The sequence below is a fragment of the Tenebrio molitor genome, chromosome 2, assembly GCF_963966145.1.
Source record: "Tenebrio molitor chromosome 2, icTenMoli1.1, whole genome shotgun sequence".
Taxonomy (NCBI): domain Eukaryota; kingdom Metazoa; phylum Arthropoda; class Insecta; order Coleoptera; family Tenebrionidae; genus Tenebrio; species Tenebrio molitor.
Genome location: NC_091047.1, coordinates 11,254,442 through 11,273,911, shown reverse-complemented (window position 1 = coordinate 11,273,911; position 19,470 = coordinate 11,254,442). Strand labels below are relative to the sequence as shown.

Below are 19,470 nucleotides of genomic sequence, written 5' to 3'. Positions count from 1 at the left end.
TACCTCTTAGATTTGAAGATATGGGGGCCCAAAAGGAACAGCTTTGATCTCATTTATTTTAAATAATAAAAAAGATTTTGACTACTTCTCTTTTACTAGCCAGTGGCCTAATAATTTTGAACGATTGTGATCAGGTTTGCATTTATTTTCTTCATTATTTCCAGCATTTCCAAGTCGTGATTTTATGTTCGTTTTACCTCAAATAGCGTACGGCAACACGGCTTTGATTTTTTCCTTTCATTTCCAAGGATACAACAAAAATGAAATATTTGCAGACTATTGGGATGATAGAATGTTTTTAAATGTTGCCACATTTAGTGTAACGAATATGTCCATATCTTCTACAAAAAAGAAGATTTATTTTTTTAAACATTTTTACCTGATCTCTTAAGGACTACTTAACAACGTACTACTACGTTGTTCCGCGAATTTTGGGGCACCCAGTATATATTTTATGATAAAGTCTTATACATTGAGTTTGATGAGTGTTTGTTTAGATCAAAGAAAAATGGCCTAATTTCAGAATTATTTGTTGGAATACCTCCAAATATAAGCAGAGCGTATTTCTTTAAAGATAATAGTTATTTAATAAACTAGTTTGTTAATGAAGGCGATTAATAATTGAAACTGTTTAAAGCACGAACGAGTGTAGCGAGTGAGTGGCTTTAATAGTTGAGATTATTAATCGCCCATTAACAAAAGAGTTGATTACAAAAATTTTTCGTTGACCGCAAACTTTTTTTTTTGGTGACAAATTTTGAAATTAAAGCCAAATCAAAACCAATTGCATCTTTTTCCATAAAGATGAGACTTTATAAATACCTTCATTCTTTTTTTGTCCTCAGGGTAAGCCATTTTTAAATTTTTCAACACTTTCTATTCACTTTTCCACAAAGAGTGTCAGAAGACGTCAACTCCATTCACATTCAATTTCACGTAAAAATCACGGTTGCTACGGAAACCTAGTTACCTTTGAAAAATATGACCAAATATAACCAAAAATGTCGGTTTTTGAAAAAATGAATTTGGAATTGTGCAGGTATGGAGCTATAAAATATAGAAAACCCTGCTGCACTACCTGCTGCAGTGTTGGTAAGTGCAAACAACGCATGTTCGAGGTTGTTTATACATCAAAATTTAATCAAAACGTCAAAATCGCAAAAATCGTTGATTAATGAGAAATAGTAGGTATATTAATGAGGTCCATTAATACACTATAATTTAGACAAAAGAATTCATTAATATTGAAATTAACAAGCGGTCAACGGAAAAATGTATTATGAATTTGATGATATTTCGAATACATTAGTTAAATCTGATAAATTTGACTTGACAGTTTTCGGTCTTAAATGTGGTCTTGTCGATCAAATAATAAAACTAATTAATCATCTGTGATTATTTTCATATGAGTTTTTCTAATAAATCACGGAAATAATTAACTGTAATTATGATAACTCTTATTTTTACCTGTTGAAGAAAAATTTTATTTTGCTACTTTCATTTTCCCAATATATTTAGGTATTTTGGAACAACCGAAAATTTTATTAAATGAATTGGTTTAAAATCGTTTCTTAATTAATTCATTTCCCACAAAAATTTCACCAAAAGATTATTTGAATAATAAAATAACCCACAGAACAAAATAACCAATGTGCCGCTCTTTCTATCCTCTCTACTGCGTGCGCGTCTACGCTTCTGCGCGTAGCCGCCGTGAAAAACGATCGATGAAATGAACTCGTCCAGTAGTTTGTCCTATGGCTTGTTGTGTATTGGCGTATTGTGTCCGCCATTATAATATTGAATGCTAAAGATGAATTATATGGAGATTATCCGAATTTGAGTAATAGTAAGTTTTAAGGTAATTGTTCACTTTAACTACTTCTGGAATTTTTGCGTTTTTTCTGGCTAGACACCCTCAGGACGTCCTCCTACATCGTTTCCCACCAGTCAAACCTTGTGCAAATGAAAAATTTCCTTGCCCTTCAGTTATACTAAGACATTGCCGCGACCTTGAAATACAACAAGAGAGAAAAAAAAACCATTTGCACAAGGTTTGCATGGTGGGACACGATCTAGGAGGACGCCCTGAGGCTGTCTAGCCAGAAAAAACGCGAAAATTCCAGAAGTAGTTAAAGTGAACAATTACCAGTTTTAATACATACAGGGTGTCCCAAAAATGGCGTACAAACTATTTACTACCTGATCGAGGATGTTTAAATGTACATGAAAAAAATGTTTCTGACAAAAAAAACAATAATTTTTATTACTATTATTAACGGTAATACAATGTAAACAAAGATATATTCGTACATCATTACCCTGAAATGTTACCGTAGTAGATTTAAAATAATTTTTTCGATTTCCAAAGCTTCTTAATTCTCTATTATGCAAGTTTAGATATTGGTAGTGAGTGATCTTGTACTTTGTGATAATATGTACGATGAGAGGTAGCTGCCATGACAATTTCGTACATATATTTCAAAATAATTGACTTGTTAAGTGCCACTTTCAAAGACCGCTAAATCAGCAAATAAGTCCAATAGAATTTTTTTAACATTTTTCTGACGTTTGCGGTAATCTCTTCTACACCGTAGTGCACTGTTAGTACGCCTTTTTGGGACACCCTGTATGTGTCTATTTGTCTTTTAATGTATAAATAATTTAGACGAATTGCCGTTGATAATTGGTTGTCCACATACAGAAGACATGGAGGCCGTCAAGAACTTTTTTTTGCGGAGCTTATACAAACATGTGACGATACATGAAATCACACATTGGAAAAGAAATTGCCAGCCAACATGTGTGTATAGGGTCGTTTACAAAATCAAGGATAGGACTCCCGATTTAAGCGGAGAGGAAATGATCATTCCATTTCCAGATAATGAGGAAGATTAAAAAAAAAAGTTTCGTCAAATTACTCAAATGGTTTTTGGAATGCATGTGGTCGACAAACAATATAGTGGCGATAGAGTTTACGCATCAGTAAGCTATGCCCCGTTTTGTTGTGCATGCAACGTGCAGGATTTTGATATGGCCGCAGAGGAGCCTCGTATGCGGTCCACAATTAAAGAGGTATCTAGTTATTTTTGCAACATGAAGTTGTAATTTGGATAATTTCATAAATGATAAATAAAAGTATTATATAGTTATTATTATTATTAAAATAAGCGTTCGGGCAGAGGCCGAGCCTGTTATGCCCACGCGTCCAAAACAATAGTAAACCACAATACGTTTTAATTAATTACTGAAGTCACATAACTGTCATACCGAGATTTAAAGCCGAGAGGTGTTTTGCTGGTAACTACTTCTACAGGTAGGGAGTTCCACACGTCGAACACTCGATTCGTGAGGAAGTTTTGCCTAGCACTTGTGCGAAAATTGTCCTTTGCCAGCTTCAAATCATGCCCTCTAGTTCTCCCCCCGTCGTTTAATGGAAAAAGGTGGTTAATGGAGGAATTTTTGTCACCAGTCAGCGCTTGATGTACCAATATAACATCTCCTCTTTTACGTCTGTCGGAAAGCAGGGGAAGGTTCATTAAGGAAATCCTTTCAGAGTACTCGGGGCGATTTCTACCGAAAGGGACAGGAGTCGCTCGTCGTTGTACAGATTCCAACAAGTCAATGTCACGTTTTAAATTAGGAGCCCATACTCCATGACCGAACTCCAGAACTGGCCTAACATATGACTTAATAAGCTTAGCAGTTACAGCCAAGGTAGTCTTAGTAAATGTTTTGCTCAAAAGATAGACAATTTTATTCGCCCTCTTGACCACATATGAGGTATGTTCCCACCATGACAAATTTGATGTTACCAGAACTCCCAAATCCAAACATGAACTCGACTTGAGCAGTTCCACACCACCCAAATAATACCCATGACTCGGGTTCTTGTCGCCAACATGAAGAACCGTGCATTTCCCAATGTTAAGTGGGAGCTGCCAATCGCTTGCCCATTTACTGATGTTAGAGATGTCGTTGGAAAGCATTTGGTAATTTAAACTATCATTATATATCTTCATATTATCAGCATACATGACCCATGACGATCTTACACTGTATTTGACATCGGCCGTGTAAACTATAAACAATAACGGACCGAGTACGGACCCCTGTGGAACCCCACTTATTACCTTTTCCGATGCGCTAAGCACGCCACCAACTTTAACCTTAAAAGTACGATCACTAAGAAAGGCATCAAGCCAATAAAAAAGACTGCCCCGGATACCGATATGTTGCAATTTAAATAAAAGAAGCTTTCTTGGCACCCGATCGAAAGCCTTGGCAAAATCGAAATATACAACATCAAGAGGTCGGCCTAAATCTAACAGTTTGGTCCAGTCAGAAAGACAATATGGTAGATTGGAGGTGATGGACTTCCCTGGCATAAAACCATGCTGATTATCAGGTATGACATGATGCTCCATTAAGAATTTTATGGTAGTATCATAAATAATCGACTCCATAATTTTAACCACTAACGACGTCAAACTTACCGGCCTATAGTTACCTGGATCAAATTTATCCTACACCTGTTTTTTATGCTCTTGTGCTCCAAACTAGGAAATATCTCATACAACATTGTAGAAACACCTTCAATATCAGAGGTGTATTTATGTATGAGCTCGAGTATGTTACTTTCCCCGGGAACCTTATCTGCAAATTCTACCAACTGATCAAAACTAAGGGGGTATTGTTGCTCGGAGTTGTCGAATAACGACTTAGCCGGTGACAACAATTCGAACGTAGAAGTCAAACTCTCCGTTGAGTCGGAAGATTTCTTCCTCTTGAGATCCGGATCCCTTGTGTCTAAAATTGTATCCATTGAATTTGCGGAGGATTACAGGATTAGTTTCAAGCGCATTGTCATCATCAGTAGACTTTCTTTTGCCAGAACCTTCCCCAGGGCCAACTGTTTCTTTGTTGCTTTCTGGTGTCGGCGAAACGTTACTAGTGCAATCATTAGCAAAATGTCCCGCCTGTCTACATTTGTAGCAAACATCGTCATAACTCATATACAGGGTTATTCACGAGAGGGGTACTTCTGAATTTTTATTTTGCCGCAACCAACAATACCAATGGCAGTAACTACTAAATCAAATGCGTTATTTCTTTTAAATTAGAAATCAAAGTAAGTTGGATAGATTTGTGAGAAATGTCAGATTGGCAGATAACCTGTATTTAACAACAACAAATAAATTAACAAATTAAGTTATTGTAAAAGGTGTTCGAAGTCTCTACCATCGGCTTGTAAACATCCGCAGCGGCGACAGAATTCTTTCCACACTATCCATAAATGAGGAGCATGTCAGTCTTTTCGTCGTTATTGTAAAAACAAATTTTTCGAATTGACAAAGACCTTTTGCTTCAACGTCAGAGAGACGGGACTAAGAGCCATCGTGGATTCAGTAATAATTTTTTTCAAAATTTGAAATCAAGATATTGTTGCAATGTGTATAATGGGTTGCGGCAAGAAGAAATTCAGAAATACCCCTCTCGTGAATAACCCTGTATATTCTATAGTTAGTTTCCTCAAATTTCAAAACCATGGATGAAGGAAGGTCAATAGAGTTGTTTGGTTGAACAAATATCTGTCTTCTAAAACTTAGGACGTGGTTGTATTCTTCCCTATGGATTCCAGCCCTCAAAAATGACATTGGCGTCACCGTAACAAATCCTAAAGTTTTGACCAAATTCTCAATTACAGAGTGGTGGATACACGGACAAACATTTGAGAGAATAATTCGCTTAGCCGGGTTTAGTAACCGTCGGACAGTAATTTCTTTTCCGCTAATTACAATAACACCATGCTCTGATACAGTTTTTTCTACTAAGTCTTTGCTACTCAAATACATACATATGCGGCTATTAGAGATTCGTGAGGCAAACAACACATTTCTTGGTGTCACTATATTACCTATAGCTACAACATAATCATCAAGTTTCAAGCCTTCGATAGCGTTAAAAACTATCGCCTGCTCCTTAGTGGGGAATTGAGCTGAAGTGGAGGACGCCATATATGATAACAAAAGGTGCTATAAATTGTTACACCTCTCCTTTCAGGAACGCGCCCAAATGAGGCGAGTACCGCGAACTACCGCAGTCACTCGCCTCCGTATAAAGAAATGGTCAATGATATCTGAAAAAGTTGTGATAATATTCGCTACGAGATAAGCAAATACTCAACCAATAAATCAAATTATTCCCAGTAGACTATAGAGTAACCAGACGTCTCATTACGTCCCACAAAATATGAGGATAACGTAACAAAACAGATCTGTGCCGTTGCCAAATTTAATGAATTGGAAAGAACTCACCAAACGTTAGGTATAACACGGAGCCACCGAAAACACAGCACACACCTTGCAACCTTGCTTATGTATGTTTGTTTGCTTGGAAAAGTTTATATCCCTAAATTTAAAGGAGAATATTATCTACAATTCAATTTAAAATAAAAAATCAAGTTTTTTTTAAGTTAATCCGATAAAGAAGAATTTGAATTGTTAAAAAAATTATCTCTTGAAGGACAAATAATATCACACAAACAAGGTGTTCCTGATAATTGTTTAAACAACATTGATTTTATCAATACATATGAGTTTGAAAGTAAGATGTAGGTTTACCACACGTCAATTTCAAAAAAATTAGAGAGATGACCACACATGTTTGATCATTTGGGCTGTATTCTTTTTTTATTACCTTGTTTCTAAATAAATTGATATTTTTTAACTTCCAGACTCTTGACCACAAGAATCAAAATAAATTATAGTATCATTTTGAATTATTTAATCAATTAGAATCTTTTCATTGTATTTCGATTTTCATCACAATAAGGTATCTAATTTCAATACATCTTAATTAAATTCAATCTATTAGAACTATCACATTTTGAATTATGTATCTTTCTTTTCGTTTCTTAGAATAAAATTTCTATCCGTTGGAACAATAAAAAAATGTTAAGCAATTAAAAATAAACAACCAAAAATGAACAGATTTTAGCGGTTCCGTTTGGGTATACACCGAATTTTCTTAGGCCGAAATCGTATCCATATGTGTGCTGAAATAGCCCCAATAGAAAAACAGGACAAAATCCTTGAAAAAATGTTAATTTTAAAATACAGGCTGTTTGATAAAAAACGCCTCAACCCATAACTTTTGTATTTATTATCCGATTTCAATGAACAAAAAAACCGAAGATATGGTTTTTCATGCGCTACGAAGCAGCCAACAAATAATTTTTTTTGGCGTTATTTTCAGTAGCTTACGATAGTCAACTTTTTTTTTTTAAATGGACACATGTAATTTTTTAGGCTCAGTCTGATAAAGTTTTTTTTTCTGAATCTAACGATGTATTAAAAGTTATCGTTTGGTCCATAGCTGACTGAAAAAAAAAATAAAACAATTTTTAATTGTGGTTCAGTTTATTATGAAATTTTCAAGTGTGCCGTGAAAAACAATTGGAATACAAATAGCAACAAATATCAAGTGTGAGTTTGAAAATTTTCAGGTGCAATCTTGAAGAGTTTTATTATTATTTTCTTGGAAAACATAAATAATAATTTTTTTTTTCGTATCCCACCTCCACCCGGCGGCACGGCAATTTTGCCGGAGTACATACACTATTACGGATAATACTATCAAGTAATAGTGCAGTGCTTATCACCATACTTACCGGCGTCTCGCCTCCGCATTTTGACTTTTTTGTGTTTTATGTTCTGTGTCAATGTTAAGGAATTTCCTCACGATGTGACATGAGTATAATAATATACCTTTTTGAATTTCAACCACCAATGTGTTCTCTAAGTCCAAAATTTTTAAATTTTTAAAAAGAGATTGGGGTACTATTCCTATTGCTGAAATTATAAATGGTAAAATCGAAATTTTTTCTAAACACCAAAGATTTCTCATAGCAACGGAGAGTTCTAAATATTTATTAATTTTTGTATTATATGTCTGTGTTATATTGTGTGAATTTGGAACAGCTATATCTAAAAGATATGCTTGCTTTTGTTGTTTATTTAAAATAATAATGTCTGGTCTGTTATGCTGAATGTGAATGTCAGTTAAAACTGTCCGATCAAAATATAATTTGTAATTGTCATTTTCTAAACAACTTTCTGGTTTATAAATGTAATGTGGTTGTGTATCCTTTAATAAATTGAATTTAACTGCTAAATTCATGTGTATAATTTTAGCGAATATATCATGACGTTTTTTATATTCGCTTTGAGCCAAAACGGTGCAAGAAGAAATGATGTGTTCAATTGTTTCCCCTTCAGTTCCGCAAATCCTACATTTATCAATGATCGATTGTAAACCGCATATGTGTTTTTTATAATTTCTTGTGTTTATAACACGATCTTGTATTGCAAATATAAAACCCTCAGTCTCAGGATGAATATTTGATTTTTTAAGCCATGCATGAGAAGCTTGAATATTAATTTCTGGCTGTTCTAGCTCTTTAAAATATCTCCCATGTAAAGACTTTTGTTTTATATTTGCTATAGTGTCAGGTATATTTGGCTCAACAATATCTGAAATTATATTATCACTTAAATTTAAAGGTGTGTAACCTTTATCCGCTGAAACCAAAGCATTGAAAAAAGTGTTATCACGAGCTCTATTGAGAAAATAATTTTTTAGTGAAGCAATTTGATTATGTTGTAGAATTTCTAGATTTGAAAAACCCCTACCACCATTTTCGCGTGGTAAATTAAATCTTTCAATAGCAGATTTGGGGTGATGTTTACAAAATTTTGTAAAGAGAACTCTAGTTTGAATATTTATATTCTGTAAATTAGTTTTGGACCATTTTATAACACCAAAAGAATAGGTCAACAATGGAACAGCATATGTATTAACTGCTTTAATTAAATTATTACCGTTTAATTTTGATTTTAAAATAGATTTAATTCTTAAATAAAATTGTTTTTCTAAATTTTCTTTTATAATTGAATGTTGAATATGATTTGATTGATTAATACCTAAATATTTATAAAATTCTCCTTTATTTAAATTTTTAATGATTTCTCCTTCTTTAGTTATATATTCTAAATTTTCGTAATGACCGCGACATATTGATTGCGTTTTACACTTATCAATACCAAAACTCATGCTAATATCATTTGAGAAATTTTCAGTTATTGTTAATAAAGATAAAATGTGATTCTTTTTAGATGCATAAAGTTTTATGTCATCCATATAAAGAAGGTGATTTAATTTTGATAGAGTGGTATTATTATGTCTAATATTAAAACCGTATCCAGTGCTATTTAATAGATTTGTCAAAGGATTAATGGCTAGACAAAACCATAAAGGACTTAAAGAATCTCCTTGATAAATTCCCCGTTTAATTTGAATAGGCTCGGATTTTAATTTAGTATTGTTTATTGATAAATTTAAAGTAGTTCTCCAAAATGTCATTACATGTGATAAAAAGTTAATCAAATCCAAATTAATTTATTATTATTATTATTGTTATTTTTTCTATTAACTTTTTGTTTTTGACTAATTACGATTTTTATTACACTCGAACATAAAATAATAGTCAAATGACTGCTATCCTGCATGACTGACAATGTTATTTTATACTTAAATAAAAAAAGTTTAAAAAAGCAGATGAAAACTTCTAAGCTGACGTTTAGATGACATTTATCGTACTTTGTATTCCGATTGTATTTCAGGGCACTCTTAAAAATTTTATAATAAACTGAACCACAAAAAAATGTTTTGTTTTTTTTTCAGTTAGCTATGAACCAAATGATAACTTTCAATACATCATTAGATCCAGAAAAAAAAACCTTACCAGACCAAGCCTAAAAAACTACATGTGTCCATTAAAAAAAAAAATTGACTATCGTTAGCTTTTGAAGATAACGAAAAAAAAAACCATTTTATGGCTATTTTGTGGCGCTTGAAAAACCATATCTTTGACTTTTTTGTTCATTGAAATCGGGTAATAAATAACAAAGTTATGGGTTGAGGCGTTTTCATCACAGCCTTAAAAACGGAGGTGTTTTCACGATTTTTTCTGCTTTTCTGTTTACCCTTGAAAATCGGGGTGTTTTCCTTAAAAAAGTAGCTGTCTTCACAAGGGGCCTTCTTAGTAGTAATAAAACACATTGCCTCATGGTTCGTGCTCCCACGTTTACACCACTATAAAGCTTTTCTATAACTTTGCAGTCCACAAACGTTTTTATCTTCATTTTTTGCCGCTGCAGGATGGAAGGAGCTTCTGTTTTACAATGTAATAAAGAGGTTTATGCGGGCAAGTATTGAATGCAAGTCTGGACACAAAATAAAATAACACTCACATCTACTCAACTTCGCATAATTTAATCTACTTAATAATAAGCCGCAAGTTGAAACTGCAATCGCTGCAAAGTCTACTCGAACTATTTAGTTATCAAATTTACTTAAAGTCAGCTTTGGAGTATGAAGAGTCGTCGCAACCAAGAAATAAATTGAAAACCAACTACAACAGAAAGAAAGTAAATTCAAATTGAAACGTCTTTCAAGATAACTTTCTGACACTATAATAAATGTCAGTAGGTACATTGAGGCCGATTTAATAGACTGTGATTCTGCTGCAGAAACTCTATTAGTGCGGAGCTTTTCCCGGTGATAGAGAGATCTTTAATATCAGATACCAACTTAGTAAAAATATCTTCCAGAAAAGGTCCATGTTCTCGGCTGTATACCAAACAATTGAAGGTATTTTACTGGTGCTTTGTGTTGATTCTACTTTTATTACTCTTTATCTACATCAAATGGACAATTGTCCGCGATGAGCTGAGATAAATCCGACCGTTTTATATCACTCAGCGGATGAGTCGTTTTTGCTGTAGCACAACATAGATTAGGCGTCAAAACTGAAATTTGATTATGAGCGAAACCGGGGGTTCCTTTCCAATTTCCAAGCCGAATGCTAGCCACAGATTTACTTTAAATACACAATATGTGGGTCGGTTGCGAAATTGCTATAAAAGAAAAATATCAAGCGGTTGGGAAAACAAATATTGTTCATAAGCAGAGTTGTTAGACAGTTATATCACAGTTCGCCTTTTTATATTGTTAGCATTTAGGAGAATATGTTGAAACATGAGGGAAATGAAAAAAGTTCCTTGACGAAAGTTTTTAATAAAGCGGGATTTTCGTAAAACAATTTAACGAGAAGAAAAGCATCTGTTAAGGATCATCAACTAGTAGTATCAATTTATCATAAACTTTCCAAAAAAACAAATTAGTTTGGCGCAGGTTTCGCAAATTGCGTCTTTGACGATTCGATATTGGATTTCTCGTTATTCTTGCTTTTGTTTAGTCTGTCCGTCTTAACTATCGAAATTACCTCTATATTGGAAATTCTCTTTCTCAATCATTATTTACTGGTACTACACAAGCCTTGTTCTTTGAGTTTTTTTTTATTTATTCATAACTAACATGCCACCTTTCTCTTTGTATACATAATTAATTAAACATACATTACTGAAACCCCTATTGTGGTCTATTTAACATTCTTAATAACAAATAAGACAACAATCTATCCTACTTACATTTATGAATACTGTTTCGTACACAACATAAAATAATTAAATTTATTTATCCAACACCTCTTTATTATGAAGTCATAATAATGCCGATTTTGAATATACATATTATGGGGTCTATAAAACACTAGTGAACTTATGAACCCATAATTAAACTGTTTTTATAAAAATAAACAGTTTAGAGAGAATTGAACAGTTTATTGAAAATAAAAAAATGTAATACATAAAATTAGAATTAAAATTAGAGCAACTCTTTTTTTGGCGTTAAAGAAGTAACCCAACAGCACAGCACGTCTTCGCTTACCCTAGAAACATCATTTTCTTGTTTCCAGTTATTTACGAGTAATTCCTTGAAATAAGCATCTCTGGATTTCTTCGATAGCAAACTCGATGTGACTTCTTCAACATCTTTCGGTGTTGGATAAAACTATGTATTACACTCGTGCCTTAACAGCAAATAATTCACTTGTGTAATAAATACGTTGCCTCGGACTTAGAATAGGCTGTGATTTATATGTATATTTTATCTAGTAACGGTTGGTAATAGACGTTTAACACGTGTACTGTGGTGATTGCTGTGCCTTTAAAAATTGCATGTTACCAACTTCGTAATAAAATCACAGCCAACTCTAATTCCGAATTTATTTGAAGGCACGGTAGCTATAAAGCACAATAAGTTATGAGTCTTAAAATCTGTTTTTGCCGGTGTAGTTTTGTTCAGTTTTTGTTTATCTCTTAAACAGAAAGAAACATTTCTCATTGATCATTTACAGTTCGGAAGTGTTGAGAAACCATTAGAAATTTGGGAGAATTTTCCTAAAATATTTTATCGAAATCCTTTTGGGATTTATGTGGTTTACCTATGTCAGTAAGATGAAGTGGGTATCAGAGATAGAGATCCATCATCATATTGATACACCCACAACATTTTGTTGAGATGACTATATGCTGATCTAAGAACTCCGGCAAACATAAAATCTCTTAATTTTTTACGTTTATTTATGAGATATATTTACAAATATTTGTTACATTTAGTATTTTTTTCCCTTATAATAATCGTACAGTGTGTAAAATTTATTCAAATAATTTTTAAAATAACAATGAAAATTTATTCATTTTCTGCTTTAGTAATTAATCCAAGATTCCTCTCTGACTAAACATAAAGTTGAAATTAGAGTTCAACCAATGAAATAAATTGTACGAAACCTAAACTTTGATTCGACAAACCCACCGTCGGAAGCCGCTTGAGAGCTCTTCCGCCTCCTACTGATAATTTGATGAAGTAGTTGAACTCCTTGTTGGTTAAATTTCGAATGAAACGAATCAATGCACAAGCAAGTTTTCTACTTGCGTGCTAAAAATCTAATTTATTATTTAATAAATTTTCGATGAACATTATTGTTAAGTTTTTGAAGTGAAAACTTCTTTAGGAGCACCGCGACGTTATTCCCGGGCAATGAATTAGTTTCACCGTCACGCGTCACGTCACACGTTCCGAGGTGAAAGTCTCATTTGAGTGAGTGCAGGGGAGCCGAGTTTAGCCGAGCGAACGCGAAACAGTCAGATTCTCATTTTTCATCCGATAACAAATTCAATACAGATTGAAATTAACTAAAAATATTTTTATTTGCGCACTGCGGTCACACGTCAAAATCTCAGATGTAGGTTTCTCGGGCGTTTTTATTAAGTTTTTATCAACAATAAATTATTCTTTAAGAAATTATAGTTATTAATGGATTGGTTTAGTTAAGCACGGTATGATTTCTTCCCTTAGCGTTGCCTTTAGCTACTACATCATTTCTGACAAATCTCTACAAAGCAGCAGCGACAAAGGTTATTTGCTGACTCAATCGATATTTTGCTGAGAAAGTTAAAGGCTGGGTTGTTCGTGTTAAATTAATGTCATTACAAAATTATTGCGATCAATACATGTCGTTCAATTAATAAATTAACGAATTTTCCAAAATTAGATGTAATAAACATCAGAGAAAATGTATTACCTAAACTCTAGACGTTCAACTAAAAAAACTATGTGTTGAAAGAAACTCTGTTTTTTAATTGAATATAGCAAAGTCAATTATGTCAGATGACAGCGTAAACAACAGACTAAACAAGACTGTAGTAGAATTACAAGTTTTTAATGACATGATTAATAATAATCTTACGTAATTCAAAATAATATTGAATTTCTATCAACTCATCTCCTTGCTTAGAAGTTTGCTTGTAAAGTCTAACAATTCCCCTCGTTTAAGGAACACTTCCACTGTTTGAGCATAAACAAAATCTTATTCCGTCGCAAAAGACAACGTGCTATTCTGCCCATCGATTTCACTGTCAATGTTTCTCCTTTCATCATTTGTATGTAAACAAAATCTCTATTCGTCAGTAAAGCTAACACATTACCATTCATTGCTTCAGTGGAAGCGTCGGACGCGATATTTCCTTGTTACTGTGACGATCGACGATAAGAACAATAAGGTCGTGAGCCGCAAAACTCGCCTCGATCATAAATTTGTTCACATGGATAACTTCTAATCTGCAGGTTTTCACCAATCGTTACCTACCACCCTTGAGGTACGAAAGCCATCCCCCAAGACCGAAAGGGGAAAAATGCCATCTTGTCTAATGTTGATCGTGCAATTCCCCAGACGCTAGACGTCACCAGTTCGAACTATCAACACGTCAACATCTCATTAGAACGTTACGTTTCCACCCCTGCAATTTTCTTCAGCCGGTTCGCCGTACAAGGTGTTTCACAACGTAATTGCATCAAATCAATTATTTTTTAGTTCTATGGTAAGGATATAAAAGGATGAGAGCCCTCCTGGCAAAATAACATGGATTCACTCGTTTCTCAAATTAATGGAAGAGAAGCAGTTCCGCTGTATTTCAACTCTTGTAGAGAATGTTGATAATACTTATTTAATATGCTGAATACACAATGTGTCTAAAGATGAAGATATTTTCATTATTTTTACGAGAAAAAATGTGAATTTGTGCACAGTCGTATTTGCGAATCCATTTATCAGAGAGACATCTGATGTGAATTGTATGAACTGAGCAAAGTCATACTCAAGTCAGTGGCTATTTTAGCAGTTTAATTGGAATTTATTATTTAAAAATGACAAAATAAATTGTTGTGTTTTTGGCTGTAGCACTTGCCGGAAAAAGGAACCCCAAGTATGTTTCCATTTATTTCCACGTGGCGTAAAACCAAAACATGTTTTCATCGAAAATGCAAACAGCCAAACATAAAATGTGTGGAATACATATCACAATAAAATTAACAAGTTCGCACAACAACACTTCTACGCCTTCCACAACACGTCTGCTTTTTGGTGTTGCCTCTAAAAAAGCTAAAATTTTGTGTCACAGTAAGCCATCACAAAAACCGTAAAACGATGTAAAACCAACAACTCATTTTTAAAAACAATGCACAAACATAAACCGGGTCGAGCGGGAGTATGATTTTCAACTGATTTCTGTCAACAGTGGCGCCCCCAACGGTAGCCGAAATCGCCAATTGGAATTTGGAATCATGAGGTAGCTCAACTGTATCTTGTAAACCGAGCCGCCTGCGATGTCCCAAATAGGGCCAATTTTAGATATATTGCGTCGCGATGAAAATATCAAAAAGAGTTATTAGAAGAAGTTGTTCGAAACACAGTTTTGAGCTCATGTACCTAGTTTCATTTTCATCTTTAAATAATATTACGCATTCTACCCGCAGTACAAATTTTAATTTTCAGTTTTAAATCAAACCATTCAACAAAAATTGTAAGAAATAATGAAACAAATGACATTGAAACAATGAACTATTGAAAATCACTTAAAAGAGTTAAATTTCAAATTTTGCTTTGAAACTCGGTACAAGCGGTTAAAATTTAATTCTGAACAATTGTTTTTAATAATTGGTGTTTCAATCGCGAAGCAAAATATGGAAAATTTATTTGCGAGGTTGGATTTATATTTTGCAATAATTAAATGGATTACTTCAAAGATGCAACTCAGGAAGATCTACCACTATGCAAAAATTAAATCTTTTTCTCCTAAAAGTGTTGAAAATATCAGACTGTTTTTGTCTGAAGAGCACCACACTGTAGCTTTTATCATTAACAAACTCGACAAATTATATAAAATGCCGTGTCGGATGCTAACGTTTGATAAACTGTTTTACAGCAATATAGCGTTATAAGTTTTGTGAAAATATTGATTTAACAATTTGTCACCTATCATTAGATAGATATATAATTTTTAAATTCTGATGAAAATGTTCAGTTATAAATTATTATCTATGATAAAAAGTCTTCCATGTGATTTTTCATGTCCATTTACATATATAATTTATTATTTAATATTTGTCGGTGATAAAAGTGTCTAATATGGATTATGTCCTTCTCAGTAGTGGCAGTTCATTAACATTGCCCATAAGTCTAATTGTAACTTAGCTACTAAAACAGATAGATCTAAATATTTGAATAAGCCAGTCAGAATTATTTACCTTTAATTTTGAATTACAAGAGAAACTTCTTAATGTTTAAAGATTTTATGAATCAATAATTCCTGAAGTACTGAAGCATTAACTAACACTAAAGCAGAATTTTGCGGAGTTAAATAATAATTACCTAATAACGAAGAGATAATTGCTTTTTACGTTGTAGCAAACTTTGTTTTACCATAAAAAATCTAATTATATATTCTTTTCTGAACAGATATTTTATTCATAAAAGTGTCGAACAAAAAAAATATTCAGTTAACGTCCTTTTACTTTAGGTAGGGACGAAAGTAAACCCTGAACAACCAATAAAATTTAATTTTCTACCACCGGTACACAGTGCAAATTTGCAATAAATGTTGGCTTGTCATGTTTTTTAACAAAATATTTCATCAAATATGTGAGTGGCATGCTATTAATTTCTCTTCTCTTGTGTCAACAAGCTATGGCGAAACTGCGTAGCCAGTCGGGTGTTCCACTGTCTATAACACGTTGCATAATTCATCTAAATTTTTAAATTCTCATTAATAATACTTTTCTGCAGTGAAAATTTAACAAAGAAAATACAAGACCTTTATAAGGTACCTTCAAAAACATGTTCTGTTGAAACTTTTTGTAGTTATAGAATGAATATGTTCTTTCCAATTTACCCTCTTGTTGACAACTTATTATGAGTAGGTGTAAAGTTTGAATTTCCCGCCGTTTGACACGAATGACATTTATTTATGTTAATTGATAATTGGCATATAATTGAACATGTTTGTTTTTAGCAAAGAGTGCCCTTAGATATTTGCTTCGAGAATAGGAATCGTTAGTTATTTTATTTTTAGTGTAAAACATTGCCAACGAAGAAAAAAACAGAAACATTTTTGTTTATAAATTTTAGGTTAGCTGTTAACATGCTCCAATTTACACTTTAAAAAAGCTTTCAATTGACGGTTTCCAACGCTTTTCCAACCCAGGATTTCATTTGAACGCCTGGTACTAAGTACTTGTAATCTACATTACACTTGATCTACAAAACAAATTTCTAAAACATATTTGAAAAGACGATTTGGAAATGTTTAACCAGTATAAACCAGACGTAGATTTAATTATCACCACGACTCAAAAAATTTCTGCCTTTGTTAAAATGCGAAAATTCGTTTTTAAATTTTCTACGGAACATCTGCACTGGACTGCTGATGGTGAAAAAAAGGATTTTTTGCCGATAAAAGCAAATATGCTTTGTTTAAAACGGATGAAGGCCAATCAACGAAAAATTAATCCCTGATTCAACGGGAAAACGGAGGGGATCAGATTATGTATTTTTGTGAGGTCGTTTTCCAGGAAACAGATACAGGTCATTATAAATGTCTCTAACATCGTAGGTGGCTGTGCGCTATGCTTTAGGTGCGCCGATACGCCCACTAGATGTTAGAAACATTTATAATGACCCCGTACATAGATGGTGAATGAAGAACAAAGGACACTTTTTATTTTTCAAGAAAATAAATCATGTTAGACCGATAAAAGTTAACTGTTTTATTTAAAATGTCAAAGAGCGTTTCCGTTCTTATTTGGCGTCGAGGGTATTTCTTCTTGTTATTTTAGTTATCCAAAAATAAAATGATTTTTTCTGTCCACAAAGAATTACGCAATATATCGCCTCCCAACGCACCATCTACACTGAACTCCAAAATTAACGCATCACTTATTATATTATATGTATTATATTACTCTTTCTATTGTTTATTAAAAATTGTAGGTCATGAGATAGTACAGGGTCATTATAAATGATTGTCCCATCGTAGTAGGCGTTGGCGACGTAGTTGAATGTGCCGCAAGCCTCATACCATGACTGAGACTAGTATCGCCGATAGGTGGCGCTACTGGCGGTAGTGGAAATCTGTCTACTAGTTACGAGACTGACGGCACATCCAAAATTTGTGTGGGTTTTCAACGCCAACTACGATGGGACAATCGTTTATAATGACCCTGTATTAGGTGGCAACTAGATTCCTCACATTTGTTCCTTTAAATTTATTATTAAATGCAATAATTCATCAAAATAGTTTCGATTTCGTGCATTTAACAATTTTTCGTCGCTAGAAATACATAATAATATGATGTTTTTGAATTAAAAAATGTCTTAAGGTCGTTTGTTTATTTTAAAAGCTCCAATGGTGTACGAGTAGCATTCTTTTTTTCGACATCGAATGAGATATTAATTATATTATCTCTTGAACACTTTTTCTGGATTGGTTAATGAGCCCGATAAAATTGAAAATGCAACCCACAATACATTTCCAAAGAAGAGCTGGATATATTAATTTCAGTATCCAGTTTTTTATTCACTCGTGAAATATCCTGTATGTAAGAAAAAGTTTGTAGATGTATTTTTGTTATTGCCTTTTTCTGTCAAAAGAGGATTCGATGAGAAAAATGTAAAAATGTTTTGCAGGTAAAATCTATATAGGTATTACGAAACGTACTAGGGGAAACCAGGTCCACATAAAGCCCAGAAATGCGACGGAGGCACCTAGGCGGCATTGATTGCAAACACGGAGGCAATATAGAACTCCGACTAGAGCAATTTGCAAGAAAAATATGTAAATGAGCGTGGAGCAGCGGCAGGCGTTGCGCTAAAATAATAAAAGCTCGCGTTATTTTATCCCACAATAAAAAACTGGTTTACCTCTTTCATCTTGTCAGTTTCACATCATAATCGACCGTCGTCAATCGGGGTGTGAAGTGTGAACAGTATCAGCAGGTGGGTAGCTAAAACCCGTGACCTCATAAACTTTTACACTATTACCTCCTCGCAAACATTCCTTCCAATATTTTCCTGCACATCACACTGACATTTCGCCAAAAACCTTACTTATGAAAACAGGACACGAGCAAGTGCGTGTTGCAGGAAATTCTCTTTTAATCCTGCCACGATGTATACTTACTTTAAAGTTTAACGCATGCTCGCGCATGCCTCTCTCAAAAAGGACATGTTTAAATTGTTAATGACGAACACAAGTCCCAAGTTTTCCAGGCGAGCGTGCGTTTTAAAGATATTCTTGGAGACGTTCAGGACGCAGGAGCGCTATAATAAATATTCATTGTTTCATCATCTCAGCATTCTGCCGCTGTACTGAATTTTTTATGATTTTTTTTCAGTTCGTTGCAGGCGCATTGTTTATAAATGAACGAGAGGTGTTCAATTCATTTAATCAGCACGAATTTCCTTGGAACTTTCTCGGGTTTCTCTTCGGCGAGATTTTTCAATTCATTATGCTAAATGAGTTGTAAAACACAATATATCGATAGAAGTTTCAAGCACAATTTCCAAAACGGCGTAATTAATTCAAATTCATGCGCAGTAAAAATCCAAGCATAATAGGTTTAATGATAGAAGGGTAGTGAGAAATCTTTACAAATGATTTTAACTACGGAGCTAAA

General features: G+C 33.6%; 2 protein-coding genes across 4 annotated transcripts in view; one reads left to right on the top strand and one right to left on the bottom strand.

The window, feature by feature from the left end:
• Window positions 1-19,470, top strand: part of dpr12 (defective proboscis extension response 12) — a 337,047-nt gene that overhangs the window by 115,548 nt on the left and 202,029 nt on the right. The gene's annotated exons all lie outside the window — the stretch shown is intronic.
• Window positions 3,234-6,014, bottom strand: LOC138125121 (uncharacterized). Its single transcript, XM_069040400.1, has 3 exons — window positions 5,915-6,014; window positions 4,508-4,806; window positions 3,234-4,166 (listed from the first exon to the last, which is right to left on the bottom strand). Exons 1-3 carry the CDS (start codon window positions 6,012-6,014, stop codon window positions 3,234-3,236), a joined length of 1,332 nt encoding a protein of 443 aa, XP_068896501.1.

Bases quoted from the DNA above. Each gene is read 5' to 3' on its own strand.
- LOC138125121 (XM_069040400.1), bottom strand. From the start codon at position 6,014: ATGGCGTCCTCCACTTCAGCTCAATTCCCCACTAAGGAGCAGGCGATA. The intron at 4,807-5,914 runs GTAATATAGTGA...ATACAATTTTAG, and splicing joins TGATTATGTTGTAGCTATAG to ACACAAGGGATCCGGATCTC. The intron at 4,167-4,507 runs GTAACTATAGGC...CGTACTTTTAAG, and splicing joins GTAGGATAAATTTGATCCAG to GTTAAAGTTGGTGGCGTGCT.